The 20,766-nt window shown below is 45.2% G+C and overlaps 1 protein-coding gene across 2 annotated transcripts; it reads right to left on the bottom strand.

The window, feature by feature from the left end:
* Nucleotides 1–1,210: 1,210 nt before the first annotated feature.
* On the bottom strand, nucleotides 1,211–14,679 carry LOC124007646 (rho guanine nucleotide exchange factor 15-like). 2 transcript variants are annotated; one of them, XM_046318307.1, is made up of 17 exons: nucleotides 14,468–14,679; nucleotides 13,803–13,874; nucleotides 11,875–12,407; nucleotides 8,599–9,369; nucleotides 8,433–8,487; nucleotides 8,056–8,108; nucleotides 7,557–7,852; nucleotides 6,633–6,793; nucleotides 6,244–6,396; nucleotides 5,834–5,963; nucleotides 5,594–5,668; nucleotides 5,013–5,105; nucleotides 4,673–4,827; nucleotides 4,305–4,472; nucleotides 3,356–3,441; nucleotides 3,052–3,156; nucleotides 1,211–2,769 (listed from the first exon to the last, which is right to left on the bottom strand). In XM_046318307.1, exons 3-17 carry the CDS (start codon nucleotides 12,302–12,304, stop codon nucleotides 2,600–2,602), a joined length of 2,901 nt encoding a protein of 966 aa, XP_046174263.1. In that variant the 5' UTR covers nucleotides 12,305–12,407; nucleotides 13,803–13,874; nucleotides 14,468–14,679; the 3' UTR covers nucleotides 1,211–2,599. The 2 variants fall into 2 exon arrangements, with proteins under 2 accessions (XP_046174263.1, XP_046174264.1); XM_046318308.1 differs by lacking the exon at nucleotides 13,803–13,874.
* Nucleotides 14,680–20,766: the final 6,087 nt, after the last annotated feature.

The raw sequence follows: 20,766 nt of genomic DNA, 5'->3' as shown, positions 1-20,766 counted from the left end.
TGGCTGGGCCACTCAAGGACATTCAGAGACTTGTCCCAAAGCCAATCTTGCGTTGTCTTGGCTCTGTGCTTAGGATCATTGTCTTGTTGGAAGGTGAACCTTTGCCCTAGTCTGAGGTCCTGAGTGCTCTGGAGCAGGTTTTCATCAAGGATCTCTCTCGACTTTGCTCCGTTCCTCTTTCTCTCGATCCTGACTAGTCTCCCAGTCCATGCCACTGAAAAACATCCCCACAGCATGATGCTGCCACCACCATGCTTTACCGTAGGGATGGTGCCAGGTTTCCTCCAGACGTGACACTTGGCACACATTATTCCATTTCTGTTAGTTGCATGTCTGTGGAACTTGTTGCGTTTATGTCTCAGTTGTTGAATCTTGTTATGTTCATGCAAATATTTACACCTTAAGTTTGCTGAAAATAAACGCAGTTGACAGTGAGAGGACGTTTCTTTTTTTTGTGCTGAGTTTATATATGCATGCTATGATCTGAGATATTGCCTCACATGCTGGTCACAAGCAGGAGCTACCCTTCTGAAACCAATTGAATCACTCCACAAACAAACACGTTAGAGTTTTGGTAACAAACCAAACAGTTACCACCACTGTCACATCATTCCCCAACATCATTGATTTAGTCTGGATAGCTTTAAGCAGAATGTAGATGCAAGCCTTGTCTTTCGGATCCTGCATGGTCTTGACCCTTCACCTCTATGGCGGCATATCATGCTGAAGGAAAGCACTTCCAGGATAACAAGGGCAGTAACTAGAGGTGACTGCGTTGTCCCTTTCCGACACTGTAAACTCAGTCAATCGACCTTCTGTTAGAGCTATAATATACTTGAATACACTGCCCATGCACTTGAGAAACTGCACTGATTACTGCACTTTTAAATTGAAATTGAAAACATGGCTCAAATCTATCCAAACCTGTACACCTGAGTTACCTGTGGTTCCTCATATGTAAGACGACAGTTGATGATATTGTTGTTGTTAGAATTATATGTTATTGGATGCATTTGTTTTGAGTATTTTCCTGTGTGAGTATTTGTAGTGTGACTGTGTAATTGCCCTTACCTGCCCTGGGACTACGGGTGACAATTAGCTTTTGGCTAACCCTGGCACATTTTATATGGATGTTTCATTATTGTAATATGAATGTGCATGAATAAAATAAAAACACAAATAAATGGTTTAAACCACGACAGAGGTGGGATGAATGTTTGATATGGAAGCTTTTATTGTTTATATTTAACACTGTAAAACATATTCACCACTACATTTTAAACAAACAGAAGAATGTGAAAATTAGCATTATTTAGAGACCTCCCTCTCCAAGTTTGACTTCTGTTGCATTTAGGGGAGCTAATGTCTCATTTAGGGGAGCTGAGACCCCCCCCCCAGTAAAATGGTTCTTTGGCTATATTTTTGCTACAGCCTATAACAATGAGCGTTAGCATTCTAGCTAACAACCGCTGCATTCAAAATAGTTATTTTGCAAAGCTCACAAACAAATATAACCCTAGCTACTGTTCAAGCAAGAATCAGAACATCACTGTAAGCATATGAGAACTTGTATTTTGTTAAGAAGTTATAAAAACTTAAATCTAGGCTGTGTTGAATGAGCGCAGATGGTTATGGCTTTCTTACTGCCGCCCAAGAGTCACGTGCATCCGGGGGGGAAAAGGGTCTATATGATCCACTAATGCCACCCTCAGAAACAACTACATGGACACAACAGAGGAAAGAATGGTAAATGGAATGGAAGGAATCAATAGGCTACAAATTGAAGGAAAACGAACACTAAAGTGACAGATATAAATGTATGTACAGACGGGTGTCTCCCGATAGTGGCTAATATTTAACATCATACAAATTGTAAAATAAAACTGAGAAAAGCCCTGGCATTACCACAGAGTTTACGCCTATGAGGCCTGCTGTAGAATGAATACACATATGGTAGCATAATACTAGAGTTGGATTCAACTAGAAGTTTCGGCTCTATGTTACCGATATTGCGACTACCGTCTAATGACGGTCAAATGTATTCAATCCTGTCCTGTAGTGATTATGAAACCGCAGCAGTAGGGCGCACACACACACACACACACACACACACACACACACACACACACACACACACACACACACACACACACACACACACACACACACACACACACACACACACACACACACACACACACACACACACACACACACACACTCTCAACATTAAGCAAACTTTACAGGGACAGGTATACTAGGTTCAGAAGAAGTTTCTCATCCTTTTCCTCCTGTAAGACTACATATCATTTCCTGGTTCTTAAAAGTTCCCTAAAGAAACCCTATCCCATAACTTCATCAAATTACTAATTTGAACAAAACAAAACATGCCAATCAAACAATTTGATAAGATAGAGCTCCTCCAAATGCTCCTTATGTCTCCAGCTAAGAGTTCTTCAGGGGAGTATGCATAGCAAGCACTGGTTCACTCTCCCCTATCCAGTTTAATATTCCAGCAACGTTCTAGTGACGTTATGTAAACGTTCGACTGACATTCTGCGGCGTGTCTGTCGATGTTCTCCTGATGTTCCCGCCAACATTACGGGGTAGTCTTGGTCATGTTGTTGGTGACAATGCTGGCGGCCTGAATGACCCGATAGCGTTCTCGAAGGTTCCGCCGCCTCACATGCTCGTTGGTGATCTCTACAGCGTTCTCCACAGGAAACCAACCCTTCTGTCCGTTGGAGAGACGGATCCCCTCGTACCAACCTAGAGGGAGGGAGCGGGGAGAGAGGATGTTTACATATAAATCATGCAGAATAACCAACATCACAAATCAATAAACTGCTAGCAGGTACAGGGTTGAATTAGAATTGTCGGGATAAAGACGTACAAAGAGGGGGGTTGGGGGAAAGATGAGAGTTTAATGTATTACTGTGTTATCATTTTATCAAGGAAAACATGAGTTTTTTTCTGGTTTGTAAAATAAAGTGCTACCCAGTATCCTAAACTAACCACAGGTCGGGACATTCGTTTCCTGCCGGGTCTTACCCTCGTTGGTCTTGCGCACCACGTTGATGATCTCAGTGGCTTCTAGGTTGAGCTCATCAGCCTGCTGAGCAACATACTGCTCCACACACTGCACCTGAGGACAGTCTGAGGACAGAGACAAGACTAAATATCAACAAACCGAACAATTATAAACCACAAGTGCAAATAGCACAAAGTGTGTCCGTGTAAGGTAAACTGAGGATAGATGTCAGTGTTGATGGGTGAATTTAAGCCCAGACACGACAAGCTGCCTTACTGCAGCTAATTATAGCTTGTGTGTCACCAAGCTAAACCAGTCGCTCACCCCAGTCCTCATAGACAATCTCCTCCTTGTCCCCATCAGGTTTCATGGGGTCAGGGAACGCTGCTATCCACCGGTGCAGGTCAGACCTGAGAAGAATGGATGAGGGGAAAAGAAAGGAAAGAAGAGAGAAGGAGAGAGAATGGACATGTGAAACAGACCATAGACACACAACACACACAAATACCACATCTGTTAACAAAAATAGGTGTACTTATGTCTGAGGGAAAATACTGTACCGGTTCTCCTAGTCTGCCCATATCTCAGGTATGTTGGTGTTAACTGGAGTATGTGACTGACTGTGTGTTTGTGAGCATTATGGGCTGTCAATGCATTCCTGTGATGACTACTGTAGGTTAATCATTGTCTGTTGGCAGTGTGTTACATAATGAAGACATTTGTAGCCACCAACCTGATGATATATGTAGTTTTTTACTGTCACATACACCAGATAGGTTCAGTGAAACGTGTTCTACAAGGTTAGCCATAGTAAATTAGGGTTAAGTGGCACGCTCAAGGGCACATTGAAAGACTTTCTCTTTGTTGGCTCGGGATCCAGTGACATTTTAGTTACTGGCCCAATGCTCTAACCACTGGGCTACCTGCTGCCATGGTATACCTGACTCACATATGCTCTTTCACTTCCTCTCGCACTTTCTACCTCTTCTTCTGTCGCCTTCTGTCTCTCTTCAACATCTCTACGGAATCTCTCTCTACCTTTCTGTACTGTTTCTCTCTCATTACGGGGTCTTATGTGTAACATACGCACCATACACACACACACACACACACACACACACACACACACACACACACACACACACACACACACACACACACACACACACACACACACACACACACACACACACACACACACACACACACACACACACACACACACACACACACACACACACACACACACACACACACAGTGTGTACTACTCACTGTGAAGGGGCCTTCATCAGTCTCTCCATCATGCGTCCCTGGTGGTTCTCCAGTAGAGTCAGACAGAAGCAGTGTTCATAGCTAGGGTTGGAGACCTGGTCGTCTCCTATTGGCTGAACCTGGACCAGGGTGCGGTGGGCGTGGTCCAACACCACGAAACGCTCCGAACTAACATGGATGAGAGGAGGAACCAAACACATTGAAGGCAGTCTAGGATGAGTCCTAGAATGTATGAATGTAGAGCCATCCTCTACTCTAGCACAACATTTGCTTATAAATGATTTGTGAATCATTGATGAGGGATAAAGGCCTTAGGAAGGTTTATAAAGGCTTCATAAAGCCTTATGAACACCATATGGGGGACTCACCCCTTCTTGGTGGCGATGATGAGCAGGTCGTTGAAGAGGAAGAGGTAGACGGGGGTGAACTTGTGACCCAGGTTGAAAAGGGTGCTCCCTTTGGCCATCTCCTGTAACTCCCCACGCTTCTCCAAGACACGGGTTTGGGAAATGATGGGGATGGCCTGATAGAGAGGGAGGGAAAGAGAGGTGGGGAGGATAGATGGAGAGAGGTGGAGAAAGAGAGAGGGAGAAGGGGGATAGATTGAGAGAGAGAGAGAGAAATGTATAAGAATCAACCTGAAAGGGATAGGGATCTCGTGTATTTGGGTGGTGAATTAACTGACTGACTGACTGATTAATTGATTACCTTGAGCTTGTCAAACTCCAGCGTCTTGGAGAGGTGGATCAGCTCTTCCACCTGTTTCATCTTTCCCACCTGGGTGTTGCACTCCTCTATGATCTGAGACAGAGGGATAGAAAGAGGAAGACAGAGAGAGACAAAAAGAAAGAGAAATTGTGTGAGAAAAAGAACAAGAGACGGAATGAAATAGACCTCTTGGCAGCTCCTCCACTTTTCCTTTCACACAGACATGTGGAACAATCCACATAACCCTTCTCTCATTTCATGAAAATCCATGTTCCTCTATTTCACAAGTGTATCACGTTCATCTCTTTTCCAAGAGGTTCCCGCTCTACTTGAATAACATTAGCTGGTACTCCAGTGTCAGACAGAAACCTTGTAAGTGTCAGTCTTCATCTCTCTCAACCTGTACTTGGTCATATTGTCTGCGGTGACACAATAGGACATCAATCCCACACGAAAGACCAGGGGACTGGCGTCATTGTTCCATAATTCCAGACTGGTGTGGACCACTGCTTTAGAATGGAACAGTCAGAATGTCTGTGGACGGGCAGACGGATGGGTGGAAAGACGAAAGGTGCGGTTACCTTAGAAACCGAGTCCAAGGCGTTGGAGGCAGTCTGCTCTTCTTTCGTCCCCAAATGTGTTCTCTTCAGGATGTTCTGTTAAACAAACAACCACAAGCCATGTTATACAAGACAAACAAACAAAGACAAACAAAAAAAGTGTAAAGTCACAAGGTTTATCGCTTTTCCCTATGATCACACTCCGTAGTAGTCCACATCACAGCGGTCCACAACAACTACAGTTACCATGATGCCCCTCACCTCGATGAGTATCTTGATGCGTGTGATTCGCTGGAAGGGCAGCAGCAGGAAGGACATGAATGGCAGCCTCTGGCACTGAGGAGACTCCTGCAGACGGGTGATGACCGTGGCAAAGTCCACATTGGTTTTCCTGTGGGGACAAACACATCATTCAGGACCCCCTCCTCCTCTGGTTGAATCAATTGTCAGACCAAGAGGCCTCTGAGTAGGTTTGCAGAATTCTGGTAACTTTGCCAAAATTCCAAAGTTTTCCAAAAATTCCAGTTGGAAGATTCCTGGAATCAGGATGGAGTAAGCAGAAAATCTGGGAATCCTCCAACAGGGATTTCAGTAAAATCTGGGAATTCTGGGTGAAATTGCCAACATTTTGCAACCCTACCTGTTATACCCAGTAATGAAGCCAGTCTTACATGAGGGAGGTGTAAGTCTTATCCTGGTAGATTTGGTTGCGGACGTAGTCGATGTAGACCGGGAAGTTGTGCTGAGCATGGAAATGGATGATGTCACAGATGTCGGAGAACACCAGACTCTCTTTCATACGGTTCTCTAGGGCCATCAGAAAACTAATGGGGGGGAAGAGTTAGAAAGGTCAAAGGTTATGGTTGATTTCCATTAAGGGGTTTATTAAAAACAACGAAACAGTGAGGGAGGAACATTTTTATTTATATTAAAGTTGGGCTACAACAAAACCCCCCACATGCTGCTGATTCAAGTCATCAGTCCTTCCTTACTCTGACTCCCCACTGTTTTAGCCAAGTACCACTCTCTAGCCATCCCTCCATTCCTCCCTCTCTCTCACCTCTCGCTGACCTCCAGGACTCGCAGGACATTGGAGAAGAGAGTCTTCCTGTCCCGGATGATCAGCACCTCCTCCAGCTCCCGGGATTCCAGGAAGTGTTCATTGAGAACGCGTAGGGAACGCACGTACGACACTTCCGATGTCAACACCTCAAACATACTCTGAGGGGAGAGAGACAATGGGACGGTGAACTTCTAATTCATACAGTACAATCAGCCCATCACTGAAATATCCCAAGACATACAATATGGGCTGATTAATATGGCCACATGTACTGAATTTTCAATTGAAGGTAACTGCAGACATTCAGTCCATTGAGGTGAAATTCAGTCATCTAAAATATCAATAATTCACTCTACTTGATGACTGAAAAACCCAAGCATGGATAACTGTATATGTGGAATGTGTCTGAAAGTGGGCAGGGCTAAATAAATGGGTAGATCATCAGCAAATGGTGTAACTGATTGGTTAGATGGGTTTTGATTAAGCTGTGTTGTTTTTCGGTTCTTAACGCATTTTCATTGTTCAGTTCCTGTGTGGTGATACTGCTGCTTTTTCAGGATGGATGGTTTGTTTTTACGTAGCAGGTTAGGAGAACTAACGTAGCAGGTTAGGAGAATTCAAGTAGCAGGATAGTGTAGCAGGTTAGGAGAATGAGGTTAAGGTTAGGAAAAGGGTTAGGCTTAGCTAAAATGCTCTCACAGTTGCAGCCACGCAAAACTGCCCTGAGTGGCAACAAATGCGGCAAATTAGTTGCTTGCTTTTTATATACCCACTTCTGTTGATACGCCTGTTTATGTTGACACACCCATGTTCCAGCAGCCATGCCGTTAACTGTGAAAAGCTGAGCCATAAATTGCATTTGCTTCTCTATTCTCATTCCCCCCCCGCCTCTCCTCCTATCCCCCCCCCCCCCCCCCTCACCTCCTGGTACTTGCACTGTGCAGGGCTGAGGGTCTCCAGCACCCCACTTTTCCGTACTTCTGGTCGGTCCTGCCACAGGGTGCTCTGGCCCAGGGTGGGCAACGGAATAGTGGCACTGGGTGCCCCATTGCCATTGCCCACCGCCCCCACGCCGGCCGCCCCCATGCCCACTCCACCCCGGCGTGCAGGCCAGTCCATGTGGTAGTCAGCGCTGGCCTTGCTGGTGTTGCGGCACACCGTCTGGCGCCGGATCTCCTTGTGGATGACGGTAGCACGGTACGTTTGGTACAGAGGCACTGAGGGGTCAAAGGGCAAAGGTCAAACACTAAAAAGGATGTCTGTGGTAATACTCTATGGGTGACCCTCAAACAATGATGATGGACCAAGAATGTTCTGTTCCTTTGGTCTAATGTTACACCTATAGTTCTGTAACCTGATTCATGCGTGACTGATATTTTGGGTGCTTTTTGGTTGTGTCAGGGGTGTCAGGTAACCTTACCATCCAGCTGTCTGGACTCCCAGCCAATAAAGCATCCTGTCCTGAGAGGGGCACTGGGAAGTAAGAAGAGCAGGGTGTTATATAACTGACTGAACTGGACAATGAATGAGTGAGAAATCGGTCTGGTTCTAACACTTTAAACATGCTTCCTTCCTTCCTCCCCTCCTTTCGGTAAGCACTGATAAGTGATTGGATAAGTGAAACCCTATCACCGACACCAATCCAACCCTCTCTGTGGTCACTTACAGGAAGGAAGGAAGATTTTGAGCAGGGCCAAAACGAGACATGGGAGATGAGAGTACAACAGGAAATATGGAGGACATCAGAAGAGACATAAGAGGAAGAAATAGAAGAACCTCGGGGATGAGTGAGCTCACCTGTCTTCTTCTGTGTCCTTCTCCTCTCCTTCAGCGCTTCCATCCTCCTCGTGTTCTAGAGGGAGACACAAAAGCATGAACAATATACCTTTTTCTATTGTATGACCTCTCACTATAAAAAGGATGTCAGAAAACAGGTTTATTGCGTGTTTACTTTTATAGTGACCTTTTATAGCTTGCTTGACGGAATGGACGGAGATGCCTGTCTTGGGGGGCTGAGGTGGAGGGACTCTGTTGCCCGCCCGGTGGAGTACTATGGGACTGGCGGAAGGATTGGGGGGTGAGGGGCGCAGGGAGCGCCATTCCTCCGCGGTGGGCTGGGGCAAGGCGATACCCCCCCTGGGAATGGGCATGAGGTTGTGGCCGGGTGTTTTGGACTTGACCTGGGCGAGAGATACCCGAGGTGTGATAGCCACGGAGGCATCCTCAGTAGTCTGGGTTTGGGATGGGTCCGAATCGGACTGGACCGAAGTGTTGTCCTCCGAGTTGCTGGAGGACAGTTTTGACCAATGGACAGGTTTCTGAACCTTGATAAGGGGAATGTCCAGTTCTTGACAGATCTTTCTAGGTGTTGGATCCACCATTAGTAGAGTAGTTTCATATACAGACTCTTCCTCCTCCTCTATGGAAGCTTTAAAATGGCTTGGAAAAGATTGGGTTTGTTTAGGGGGGGTGGGGGGGCGTTTTATGGCCAAGGAGGTCCCCTCCCCTCCACTCTCTTCCTCCTCCCTTTCCAGCTTAACCTCCTCTTCCTTTTCATTTTCTTTCTCTTCCTCATCGATGGGCACCCATACCAGCTTCATGCCGGGCATGTGGACGTGGCAAACACAGCTGCATTCCCAGTCGAAGCATGGGTTAAGGGGCGTGTCTGAACCGTGCTCCGCCTCTGCTTCCACTCCTCCAATCAGCTGTCGCTCTACCTCCTTTCCGCCAGGTGCTGATGGGAGAGGGAAGGACACATATCACTAAATTAGCATTAACATAACATCACTTTTTACATCCACTGCCACGTGTTTGCTTAGATATTTGCAGTAATGGGAAATTAGCAAAGCATCAGAAATAATCATTTTTGTTTTGTTTTGTTTGGCTTTATTGTTAAAAGGAACCCCAAGAACTAGGGATCAGTTTCTCTGTTGACCCTTGAACCTTGGCAGACTGAAACCCTTTATGGCGTTCACTGATCACTGTGAATGTGTTGCTTCCTGCCAAGAATGTTCCTACATCTGAATTATATGATAGCAGGGCATATCCCTTTCACTGTGTGTGCGTATATGTGTGTGTGCGTGTGTGTGCGCGCGTGTATGTGTGTGTGTGTGTGTGTGTGTGTGTGTGTGTGTGTGTGTGTGTGTGTGTGTGTGTGTGTGTGTGTGTGTGTGTGTGTGTGTGTGTGTGTGTGTGTGTGTGTGTGTGTGTGTGTGTGTGTGTGTGTGTGTTTCTCTTTCTGTGTCCTGATTGACCTCAGTTCTCTAGGGAAAGGTAACAAAAGAAAACACCCCCTCGACATTTTATTTTGATATTTGTTTCATTAGTCCATTGTTGACATAGTCCCACAAGTTTTCAAGATATGTACATATCAAAATACAGAAATCATCCCCGTATGGTGTATTTCGCATCATATGCAGCATCATACAGTGATGATTTCCGTATTTTGAAAGCTACATATCTTGACAAATTGAGTGCTGACAAGCCAAACATTTTGGGACTATATCAACAATGGACGAATGAAACAAATACCAAAAGATAGTTTTTGGGTGGAGTTTCCCTTTAAGCCTTAGGCCTCATAGTGCTTCCACCTCCAGGGTTGTGGGTTTGATTCCCAGGGCCACCCATACGTAAAATGTATGTATGCGTGCATGACTAAGTTGCATTGGATAACAGTGTCTGCTAAATGGCATATATTATTACTTGGGAATGTGTGCGTTTTGGTTTACTGTCTTTGAGGGGACCAGAAGTCCTCACAAGGATAGTAAAGCAAGGAAAAGTGGGACAAGTGGGAACATTTCGCCGGTCCCCACAAGGAAAAAGTATATTTTAGAGGTTAGGGTTACAATTAGGGTTAGGTTTAGGCGTTTGGGGTTAAGGTTAGGGATGATGGAAAATAGGATTTTGAATGGGAATCAATTATTTGGTCCCCACAACGATAGAAAACCGATGTGTGTGTTTGTTGTCTTAGCCAAATTAACATCATTCTTATTTTCATAATACACAGTTCTGCTTTGTCAGATAAACGTAGGGAGGTATTATCAAGTTGTTTAGCTTCATGAGCATTTAATACTAACAGGAAACAGCCAAAAATGTGAATCTATTTTGATGTTTGTTTGTTCTTTTTTTGTTGTCAGAAATGCTATCAGCTCCTTATTTTCTTTCCCTCAGCAACAGTAGAAACAGTGAGACCCTCTTCAAGGCCTTTAAGCAGTGCAGTCTTAGACAGGGAGCCTCTGGCCATCTCCCTGTCTTTCATTTCCTCTCGCGCTCTCTCCTCTTCTTCTGTCGCTTTCTGCCTCTCTTCCACGTCTCTATGTTACCTCTCTCTGCCTCTCTGTACCCATTTTTCTCTCTCTCTTTCTCGCTCTCTCTGTCTGGCACACACACACACACACACACACACACACACACACACACACACACACACACACACACACACACACACACACACACACACACACACACACACACACACACACACACACACACACACACACACACACACACACACACACACACACACACACACACACACTCACTTCTCTTCCCAGAGTGTGTTGGAGTACAGCCAGTCTGTTTCAGTAGACCTGCTTTACCTATACAGAGCTGTGTTTACCTACTGTATACAGGTGCTTCTGTCTGTTAGGGTAGTCAGATCACGTGGTCTAGCCACACCCGTTTGTCTCTAGGTTAGGTGAAAACAGGTGTCCCCCTCACGGCCTCAGGGACGAGGCAACACACACGAGCAGAGATTCCGCTCTCAAAGGAACATACCGCACATACTGCACTCGCATGTGACATACGGTGACGTTTGCTGCATATGGTTAACAACAAACTGACAAAAGAAATGTGTAGAGCTACATGAAACCTGTCAATGATTGTTCCATTCAAATTCCAAACATGTTGTTTTGTTAACCTGCCACCCCCAGGTCTAGCTTGTGGGGTTGGGCTGGGAGTGTTGTTCATGCTTTCGGAGGATATGTTATGAAAGTGATTATGTCACGTGTTGCTGTGTTGCTTGACAACACTTGATTAATGAACACCCGTGGGATAGCTCATTTGGAAAAGAATACAGTTCATTTTGTAGCTCTCTCTCCGTAATGCTTGCCTTGTAGAAATGTAGACTACATTGGTAATGCTAACAAATGATCAGTCCCTATCATAACATATTTTTGTGAGAGGACTCATACAAATGAATATTGATTCATTGATTGATTGATATACTGACTGACTCTACCTGATCGACTGACTGTGATGCCATTTCCCTCCTCTCCTCCAGGGGTCTCTCTTTTGGCCTGCCGCATGATCCGGCTCCTATTCATGGGCAGTGGAGGAGCCTGGTCTGGACCCCCAGACTGCTGGACAGAGTGCCGGGTCGGTTTGGGTTTGACTGTGGGGGCCCTCCTGGGACCCCGGGTCCGGGGAGTTGGATTGGTGGTTAGTTTAGCATCTCCACTGGTGGTTGGTGTAGTCTCTGGGTGGCTGAACTTACTCACAATGCTGTTGACTTTCCCCCCCGAATTGTGGTCTGTGCTGCCCATCTCTCCGAGCTGGGAGGGGGTGGAGGGGGCTCCATTGGAGGAAGGGGTTTTTCTAGAGATGGGGGGCCGGGGTTTGGCCTCTGGTCTGGGGGGTAAGGGGGACTCGAAGTGTTCCGGGAAAGACATGTTGAGGGGTTTAGACTGGTCTGTATTTTGGGGGGTATTCCAATCTGAGCCCTGACCTCTCAGAGGTCAAGTCAAGAGGTCAGTTTGGGCATGTCATTTTCACCTGAAGAGGAAAGAGAGAGAGAGAGAAAGTCTGAACACAGCCGATATGAATGATGGCAGTCTGACAGAGTTTCTCATTATTAGTGTCATTATACTGTTTTATTTTGTTCTCAGGTACGATATCAAATCAGGTCAACGTTTATTTTGTAGCAGTTTATCGGATGTTAGAGCGGGTGCAGCGAAATGCTTGTGTTACGAGCTTCTAACGGTGTGGTAAAAATGTCAAACAATTACACAGATAATGTTCCAAAGCTAGAAACAAGAAATATGATGTGCGGCAAGACAAACACATAGAGCGTCATTCTGCGTGTCCTCTAATAGTCTTCCTCTAATCCTCCAATAAGTCTTGCTCTGTAGCTGCAGAAGAGATCCTCAAGTGAAAGGAGGGAATGAAAGCTTGGACTCGAAAGAGGCACACCTTCCGAGACACATTCACAACAGGTTGAATTCCAGAAAATTCTAAACCTACCGCACCCATAGGATTGAGCAATAACTATCACTCTGAAAAAGCAGCTGAGGGATGATGATAAAGCTATAGGACAGCTTGGCATTATAAAATGCAAAAAGGAGGCAGCATTGTCACGATTGTAGGGATTCGTATATCTTGCTTCCCTTGGCGGCAGGTAGCCTCGTTGTTAAGAGCGCCCTGCCAGTACTGATCGGTTGCTGGTTTGAATCCCATAGCCAGCATGGTGGAACAATCTGCTGTTCTGCCCTTGAGCAAGGCAGTTACCCCCAAGAACAGCTGCTCCCTGGGTGCTGATGATGTCAATTAAGACAGGCCCCTGCACCGCTTCGATTCAGAGGTGTTGGGTTAAATGCAGAAGACACATTTTGGTTAAATGCATTCAGTTGAACAACTGACTTGATATCCCCTGGCCTGTAGGCCTACTTGTTGATCAGTTTCAGGACTGGCCCAGACTTGTAGTTATTATCCTATAGGTGTGTGTGCGTGTGTGTGTGCGAGCGAGAGAGAGAGAGAGAGAGCAACCCAGCAAATTCAGTGAGTGACACACCCCCCTAGGTATTAATAGTTGATGACCACACCTCCTATACATACAGTATACTAATACTCTGTCTACAGCCTAAACTGCAAATATGAGTTACACAGTTTTATCTTGCAAGTATGCCACCTTGAACTTTAACAATTTTACAGTTTTCAACTCTCTGACAACAGGGGTTACATAAGTAGGTTTAACGATAGGCAACTCAACAATAAAATATCCTTAATGCCGGAGTCCATTCACCCATCGAAATCATGATCTGGAATTTGGTGTGCAAATACCCGGATTAGATTACTGCACCAATGAGCTTTTCTTAAACCTCCCGCTTTGGGCTGGATGTGTAAATGTGTAGTTCATACATGTATAATCTATGAGCAGAATTCCTGTTTTACCTCAATTAGCCACGGAATTCCTAGTTTGAAAGCAACTGTTTTTCAACATGTTCCTCCATGTGAGCCAGCCCCCTAGCAATTTGAGAGAGAGAGAGAGAGAGAGAGAGAGAGAGAGAGAGAGAGAGAGAGAGAGAGAGAGAGAGAGAGAGAGAGAGAGAGAGAGAGAGAAATCGGATGAGATTGGGACATTTCTGTACTGTTTTGGAATGGATCATGTGGTCATGTGCTTTGGCCAGTAAAAACACATTACAGTTCCATGCATTGATGCACTCTGAACCGAGCTCGACCACAAGTAGTACGTTACAGTAAGAACCCCTTTGCAGCAGTGAGACATGATTTGTTACATTCACTACATTCATACTAAACAGCGGACGGGATTTATACCACCGTTTTGGTTTCCGACATTCTATAAAAATGGAAAATGATGACATGAACTAATGATGAATTTCATTGAGACCAAAGCTGCAAAGCCTGGGTTTTTATTCAGCATATACCTCCGATGAGTTAGCCACAGATGTTGCAATATTCAACCATAGCAATGACTTATCATCAGCCTGTGTAGTAAAGCTTCTCTTTTTAAGGAGGTTATTGCTTCGCTCTCTGTATCTTCAGAAATGAGAGTTGAGAATTGGGATCATACATCTGTAAGGATTCCAATGGCTCACCTGTACGCATGGTTGGGAGTCAATTCCAGTCAGTTTGAGGGATTAGTCGAGTTGTCCATCATTCTCTATAAAGACACCAAATCCATTCAGGAAATATCTATAATCGGCAACTACAACATCCTGAATCCTGAGATTGTATTGCAGGTGGAGGGTGTTCTGCCTTTAACAGTTTCAACAATGCTGTGTCCTCAGTGTTTGTCTCTGACTTAGTCTTTCTGTTGAAGCTTTTTGTCAAAAACAGCACTGGCTTGTCAGACAGGTTTGTGACGTGGCGAGGTTGTTTTACTTGTATGAACAGTCACTCAGCCTTGTACAAGAGAATGGGGGTCAATCCATTTGAATTCAATCACTTTTTTTTTGACAGAATCCCTTTTGAATTGAAACAAGACTTTATGTACCTGTTTGGAAGAAGTGTTCAGAAAGGTACTTTTTGGACCCGGTTGACACACAACGTGCTCTTGAATACAGGGCGTGTAGCCTTTCAATCAGAAATATAATTCACAGAATGGACCTATCCCTTCAGAACACTGCAATTGAAATGTTTTAACTTCAAATTACTACCACAAAGATGACCGCCGGTCCACCCACCGTCGAATGTCAAATTAAATGTCTTTTCTGTTATCTATATCTCTATGATTCCAATAGGTTTCCTATGGAGGGTTGACATCTCAACCATTTACCTTTTCCAGTGATGACGACATGGATGTCTCATGGTATGATGGGGTGCGCAAAATGTTTCAACTTTGAGCACCTTTATCTTGACAGTCTTGGCATTCAGGTCCAAAAAGTTACTCTCTGAGCGCTTCTACACTGGGCAAATATGTATGGAAGGTGCTACACGGTGCTGCTGCTTCCGTTCCCGTCCAGCTGCCACCAGTCCATCATCTAACACTCGTCTCTTCCTTCCTTCGTTCTCCTATACACGTTTTGTGGGTACAGTCAGCACTGTAGTTGTTGACTGAGTACCCTCTGACTATCTCTAGGGCCGGGACGATACAAGGATTGCGATACTCGTTAGTAATCGTGGCAAGAAAACAAAACAGGAACCGGATTTAAGTTATTTGTTGGAAACAAGCATCATTATGTTGTCATCTAGTCACATTTGTTTATTTTTTCAAGCTATAGCACAAAACATTTTTTACATACATCAGGTTTTTCAAGGCCCAAAGAGTTTGGTCTGCTTCGTGTTTTCATTTTTGACGTGGAAAAAAATACTGGTATGGTCACAGCCCTAACCAGCTCATTATATGCTTGGTGAAACGTCACTTATGATTATTTCTGCCTGAACGATGGCCTGAGGCACACTGTCACACTTGAGACTTAAACTCCTTTAGCACATAACACCGACTTAGACTTGTTGATGACTTTCAAATTGATGTGCTAGATAGACAGTGTGTGTGTGAATTCTGGTTCCAGCTTTAGCCTCAGGTTCTGAGCATACACAAATAACTGATAGACAACACAGTACTCATTATGGCTCCTTAAATGTACACCCCCTCTGCCTGTCTGTGACCAACCATCAACATGGATAACCATTGTCCGTCCTTGCCTTCTGACCTATTTCAGTCAATAGCAGCCTTCTCCGTGTTTCAGGCAGACAGGCTATCAAGTCTAGGTCAGTAGGCTAGTCTTTCAGCTGTCCGGGTGACGATCCCGCAGGTGAAGAAGCCGGATGTGGAGGTCCCGGGCTGGCGTGGTTACACATGGTTTGCATTTGCAAGACCGGTTGGGTGTACTGACAAAATCGCTAAAACGACGTTGGAGTTGGCTTATGGCAGGGAAATGAACATTAAATTATTTGGCAACAGCTCTGGTGGACAATACTGCAGTCAGCATGCCACTTTCAAGCTCCCTCAAAACTTGAGATATCTATGGCATTGTATTGTGTGACCTAACTACCATGTATTGTCCCTAGCACAAGGTGCGTATTGATGATGCTTTTTAATCAGCTTCGTGATATGCCACACCTGTCAGGTGGATGGATTATCATGGCAAAGGGGAAATACTCACTAACCGGGATGTTAACCAATTTATTCAGAACATTTGAGAGAAATAAGCTTCTTTTTTTTATTGCTGGGAGATTTTATTTCAGCTCATGAAACATGGGACCAAAACTTGACATGTTGTGTATACATTTATGTTCAGTATATATTCGGTATATTGAATGGGGGGGGGGGGGGGGGGGGGGGGGGGCGCTGGTTCGGGTTTGATTCTGGTGAAAGAGGAAGACAGTCTTCTCAGTCTTTGTCATTTTCCTTTCTCCTACTCTCTTTTGTTCCTTCCTTTCACCTTCTTTCACTTTTAACCAGGTGGGCCAGTTGAGAACAAGTTCTCATTTACAACTGCGACCTGCCAAGATAAAGCAAAGCAGTTCGACACATACTACAACAACACAGAGTTACACATGGAATAAACAAACATACAGCCAATAATACAGTAGAAATGGTCTATATACAGTGTGTGCAAATGTGGTAGGATAAGGGAGGTAAGGCAATAAAAAGGCCATGGTGGCGAAGTAATTACAATATAGCAATTAAACACTGGAATGATAGGATGTGCTGAAGATTAATATGCAAGTTGAGATACTGGGGTGCAAAGGAGCAATCGATCGGATGGGCTATTACCGATGAGCTATGTTCAGGTGCAGTGATCTGTGAGCTGCTCTGACAGCTGGTGCTTAAAGCTAGTGAGGGAGGTAAGTCTCCAGCTTCAGAGATTTTTGCAGTTTTTCCAGTCATTGGCAGCAGAGAACTGGAAAGAAAGGCGGTCAAAGGAATAATTAGCTTTGGGGGTGACCAGTGAGATATACCTGCTGGAGCGAGTGCTACGGTGCTGCTATGGTGACCAGTGAGCTGAAATAAGGCGGGGCTTTACCTAGCAGAGACTTGTAGATGACCTGGAGCCAATGGGTTTGACGACGAGTATGAAGCAAAGATCAGCCAATGAGAGCGTACAGGTCGCAGTGGTGGGTAGTATATGGGGCTTTGGTGACTAAACGGATGGCACTGTGATAAACTGCATCCAATTTTTTGAGTAGTGTTGGAGGCTATTTTGTAAATGACATCACCGAAGTCGAGGATTAGTAGGATGGTCAGTTTAACGAGGGTATGTTTGGCAGCAAGAGTGAAGGATGCTTTGTTTTGAAATAGGACGCCGATTCTAGATATAATCTTGGATTGGAGATGTTTAATGTGAGTCTGGAAGGAGAGTTTACAGTCTAACCAGACACCTAGGTATTTGTAGTTGTCCACATATTCTAAGTCCGAACCGTCCAGAGTAGTGATGCTGGACGGGCGGGCAGGTGCGGGAAGCAATCGGTTAATCAACCTTGTATTGTGTGTGTGATATATATACACTGCTCAAAAAATAAAGGGAACACTAAAATAACACATCCTAGATCTGAATGAAATATTCTTATTAAATATTCTTTTCTTTACATAGTTGAATGTGCTGACAACAAAAATCACACAAAAATGATCAATGGAAATCAAATGTATCAACCCATGGAGGTCTGGATTTGGAGTCACACTCAAAATTAAAGTGGAAAACCACACTACAGGCTGATCCAACTTTGATGTAATGTCCTTAAAACAAGTCAAAATTAGGCTCAGTAGTGTGTGTGGCCTCCACGTGCCTATATGACCTTCCTACAACGCCTGGGCATGCTCCTGATGAGGTGGCGGATGGTCTCCTGAGGGATCTCCTCCCAGATCTGGACTAAAGCATCCGCCAACTCCTGGACAGTCTGTGGTGCAACGTGGCGTTGGTGAATGGAGCGAGACATGATGTCCCAGATGTGCTCAATTGGATTCAGGTCTGGGGAACGGTCGGGCCAGTCCATAGCATCAACGCCTTCCTCTTGCAGGAACTGCTGACACACTCCAGCCACATGAGGTCTAGCATTGACTTGCGTTAGGAGGAACCCAGGGCCAACCACACCAGCATATGGTCTCACAAGGGGTCTGAGGATCTCATCTCGGTACCGAATGGCAGTCAGGCTACCTCTGGCGAGCACATGGAGGGCTGTGCGGCCCCCCAAAGAAATGCCACCCCACACCATGACTGACCCACCGCCAAACCGGTCATGCTGAAGGATGTTGCAGGCAGCAGAACGTTCTCCATGGCGTCTCCAGACTCTGTCACGTGCTCAGTGTGAACCTGCTTTCATCTGTGAAGAGCACAGGGCGCCAATGGCGAATTTGCCAATCTTGGTGTTCTCTGGCAAATGCCAAACGTCCTGCACGGTGTTGGGCTGTAAGCACAACCCCCACCTGTGGACGTCGGGCCCTCATACACCACCCTCATAGAGTCTGTTTCTGACCATTTGAGCAGACACATGCACATTTGTGGCCTGCTGGAGGTCATTTTGCAGGGCTCTGGCATTGCTTCTCCTTGCACAAAGGCGGAGGTAGCGGTCCTGCTGCTGGGTTGTTGCCCTCCTACGGCCTCCTTCACGTCTCCTGATGTACTGGCCTGTCTCCTGGTACCGCCTCCATGCTCTGGACACTACGCTGACAGACACAGCAAACCTTCTTGCCACAGCTCGCATTGATGTTCCATCCTGGATGAGATGCACTACCTGAGCCACTTGTTTGGGTTGTAGACTCCGTCTCATGCTACCACTAGAGTGAAAGCACCGCCAGCATTCAAAAGTGACCAAAACATCTGCCAGGAAGCATAGGAACTGAGAAGTGGTCTGTGGTCACCACCTGCAGAACCACTCCTTTATTGGGGGTTTCTTGCTAATTGCCTATAATTTCCACCTGTTGTCTATTCCATTTGCACAACAGCATGTGAAATTTATTGTCAATCAGTGTTGCTTCCTCAGTGGACAGTTTGATTTCACAGAAGTGTGATTGACTTGGAGTTGTGTTGTTTAAGTGTTCGCTTTATTTTTTTGAGCAGTGTACACACACACACGTGTTTGCGCATGTGTCTGATCCCAATTGCCCCTCTGTTTGCAGGAGAAGAGTATGATGGTGGGGGAGGTGACAGCTCCGGCCTGGCTCCATCATCAGCAAGAAGAGACATCCGACCCAACACACAGCAATTACCCAGGGTGAGAAATAGGGAGATGGGGATGAAAGGAAGGAGTGAATCAGAAAGAGATTCAATTATTAATCTACATGCAATACCCCATAATGATAAGGCAAAAACAATGACATTTTTGCAAATTTACAAAAAATAAACAGAAATATCTTATTTACATAAATCATTCAAACACTTTGCTAGGAGACTTGACAGTGTGCTCAGGTGCATCATGTTTCCATTGATCATCTTTGAGATGTTTCTACAACTTGGAGTCCACCGGTGGTAAATTCAATGGATTGGACATGATTTGGAAAGGTCCCACAGTTGACAGTGCAAGGACTCTCAGAAACAAGATTCTCTGTTTTGATGAAACCAAGATTGAACTCTTTGTCCTGAAAACCAAGCGTCACGTCTGGAGGAAACCTGGCACTATCCCTACGGTGAAGCATGGTGGTGGCAGCATCATGCATTTGGGGTCGGTTTTCAGCGGTAGGGACTGGGAGACTAGTCAGGATCGAGGAAAAGATGAACTGCGCAACAGAGATCCTTGATGAAGTCCTGAGCAGGTTCTCAGACTGGGGCGAAGGTCCACCTTCCAATAGGACAACGACCCTAAGTATACAAGCAGGAGTGGCTCCGGGACAAGTCTGAGTGGCCAAGCCAGAGCCCGGACTTGAACCTAATCGAACATCTCTGGAGAGACCTGAAAATAGAAGAATAGGAGAAACTCCCCAAATATAGGTGTACCAGGCTTGTAGCATCATACCCAAGAAGACTCAAGGCTGTAATCACTGCTAAAAGGTGCTTCAATGTATTGATTAAAGGGTCTGAATACTATGTAAATAAACATTTTCAAAAATGTCAAAAAACCTGTTTTTGCTTTGTCATTATGGGGTAGTGTGTAGATTGATGAGGGGGAAAAAAACAATTTTAATCCATTTTAGAATAAGGCTGTCATGTAGCAAAATGTGGAAAAGGCAAGGGGTATGAATACTTTCCGAAGGCCCTGTATATTGACTGATGTGGGTGGGTGTGTGTTTCATGCAGTGTTCACGTGCTAGTCGGAACTGGGAAACTCAGAAATGTTCAACTTGCTACCTGGTTGTAGTTCCACATATGTGCCATGTGTTTAACCAGTTAGCAAGTCGGAAATTACAGTTTCCTTTAGTTCTGACCTAGGATCCAACTAGCACTTGAACGAGTTATAAAAACACATCCTGCAAATCAAGTGAGCCGCCAGATTTTTTGGGAAAGCTGAAAGAACACTA

Source organism: Oncorhynchus gorbuscha, linkage group LG21 (assembly GCF_021184085.1).
Source record: "Oncorhynchus gorbuscha isolate QuinsamMale2020 ecotype Even-year linkage group LG21, OgorEven_v1.0, whole genome shotgun sequence".
Lineage (NCBI taxonomy): Eukaryota > Metazoa > Chordata > Actinopteri > Salmoniformes > Salmonidae > Oncorhynchus > Oncorhynchus gorbuscha.
This window is presented reverse-complemented; position numbering and strand designations above follow the sequence as displayed.

Excerpts from the sequence above, each read along its gene's own strand:
- LOC124007646 (XM_046318307.1), bottom strand. The coding sequence starts at position 12,304 with ATGTCTTTCCCGGAACACTTCGAGTCCCCCTTACCCCCCAGACCAGAG. Across the intron at positions 8,109-8,432 it reads AAGGACACAGAAGAAGACAG|TGCCCCTCTCAGGACAGGAT; the intron begins GTGAGCTCACTC and ends CTTACTTCCCAG. Across the intron at positions 4,473-4,672 it reads ATCATCGCCACCAAGAAGGG|TTCGGAGCGTTTCGTGGTGT; the intron begins GTGAGTCCCCCA and ends CATCCATGTTAG.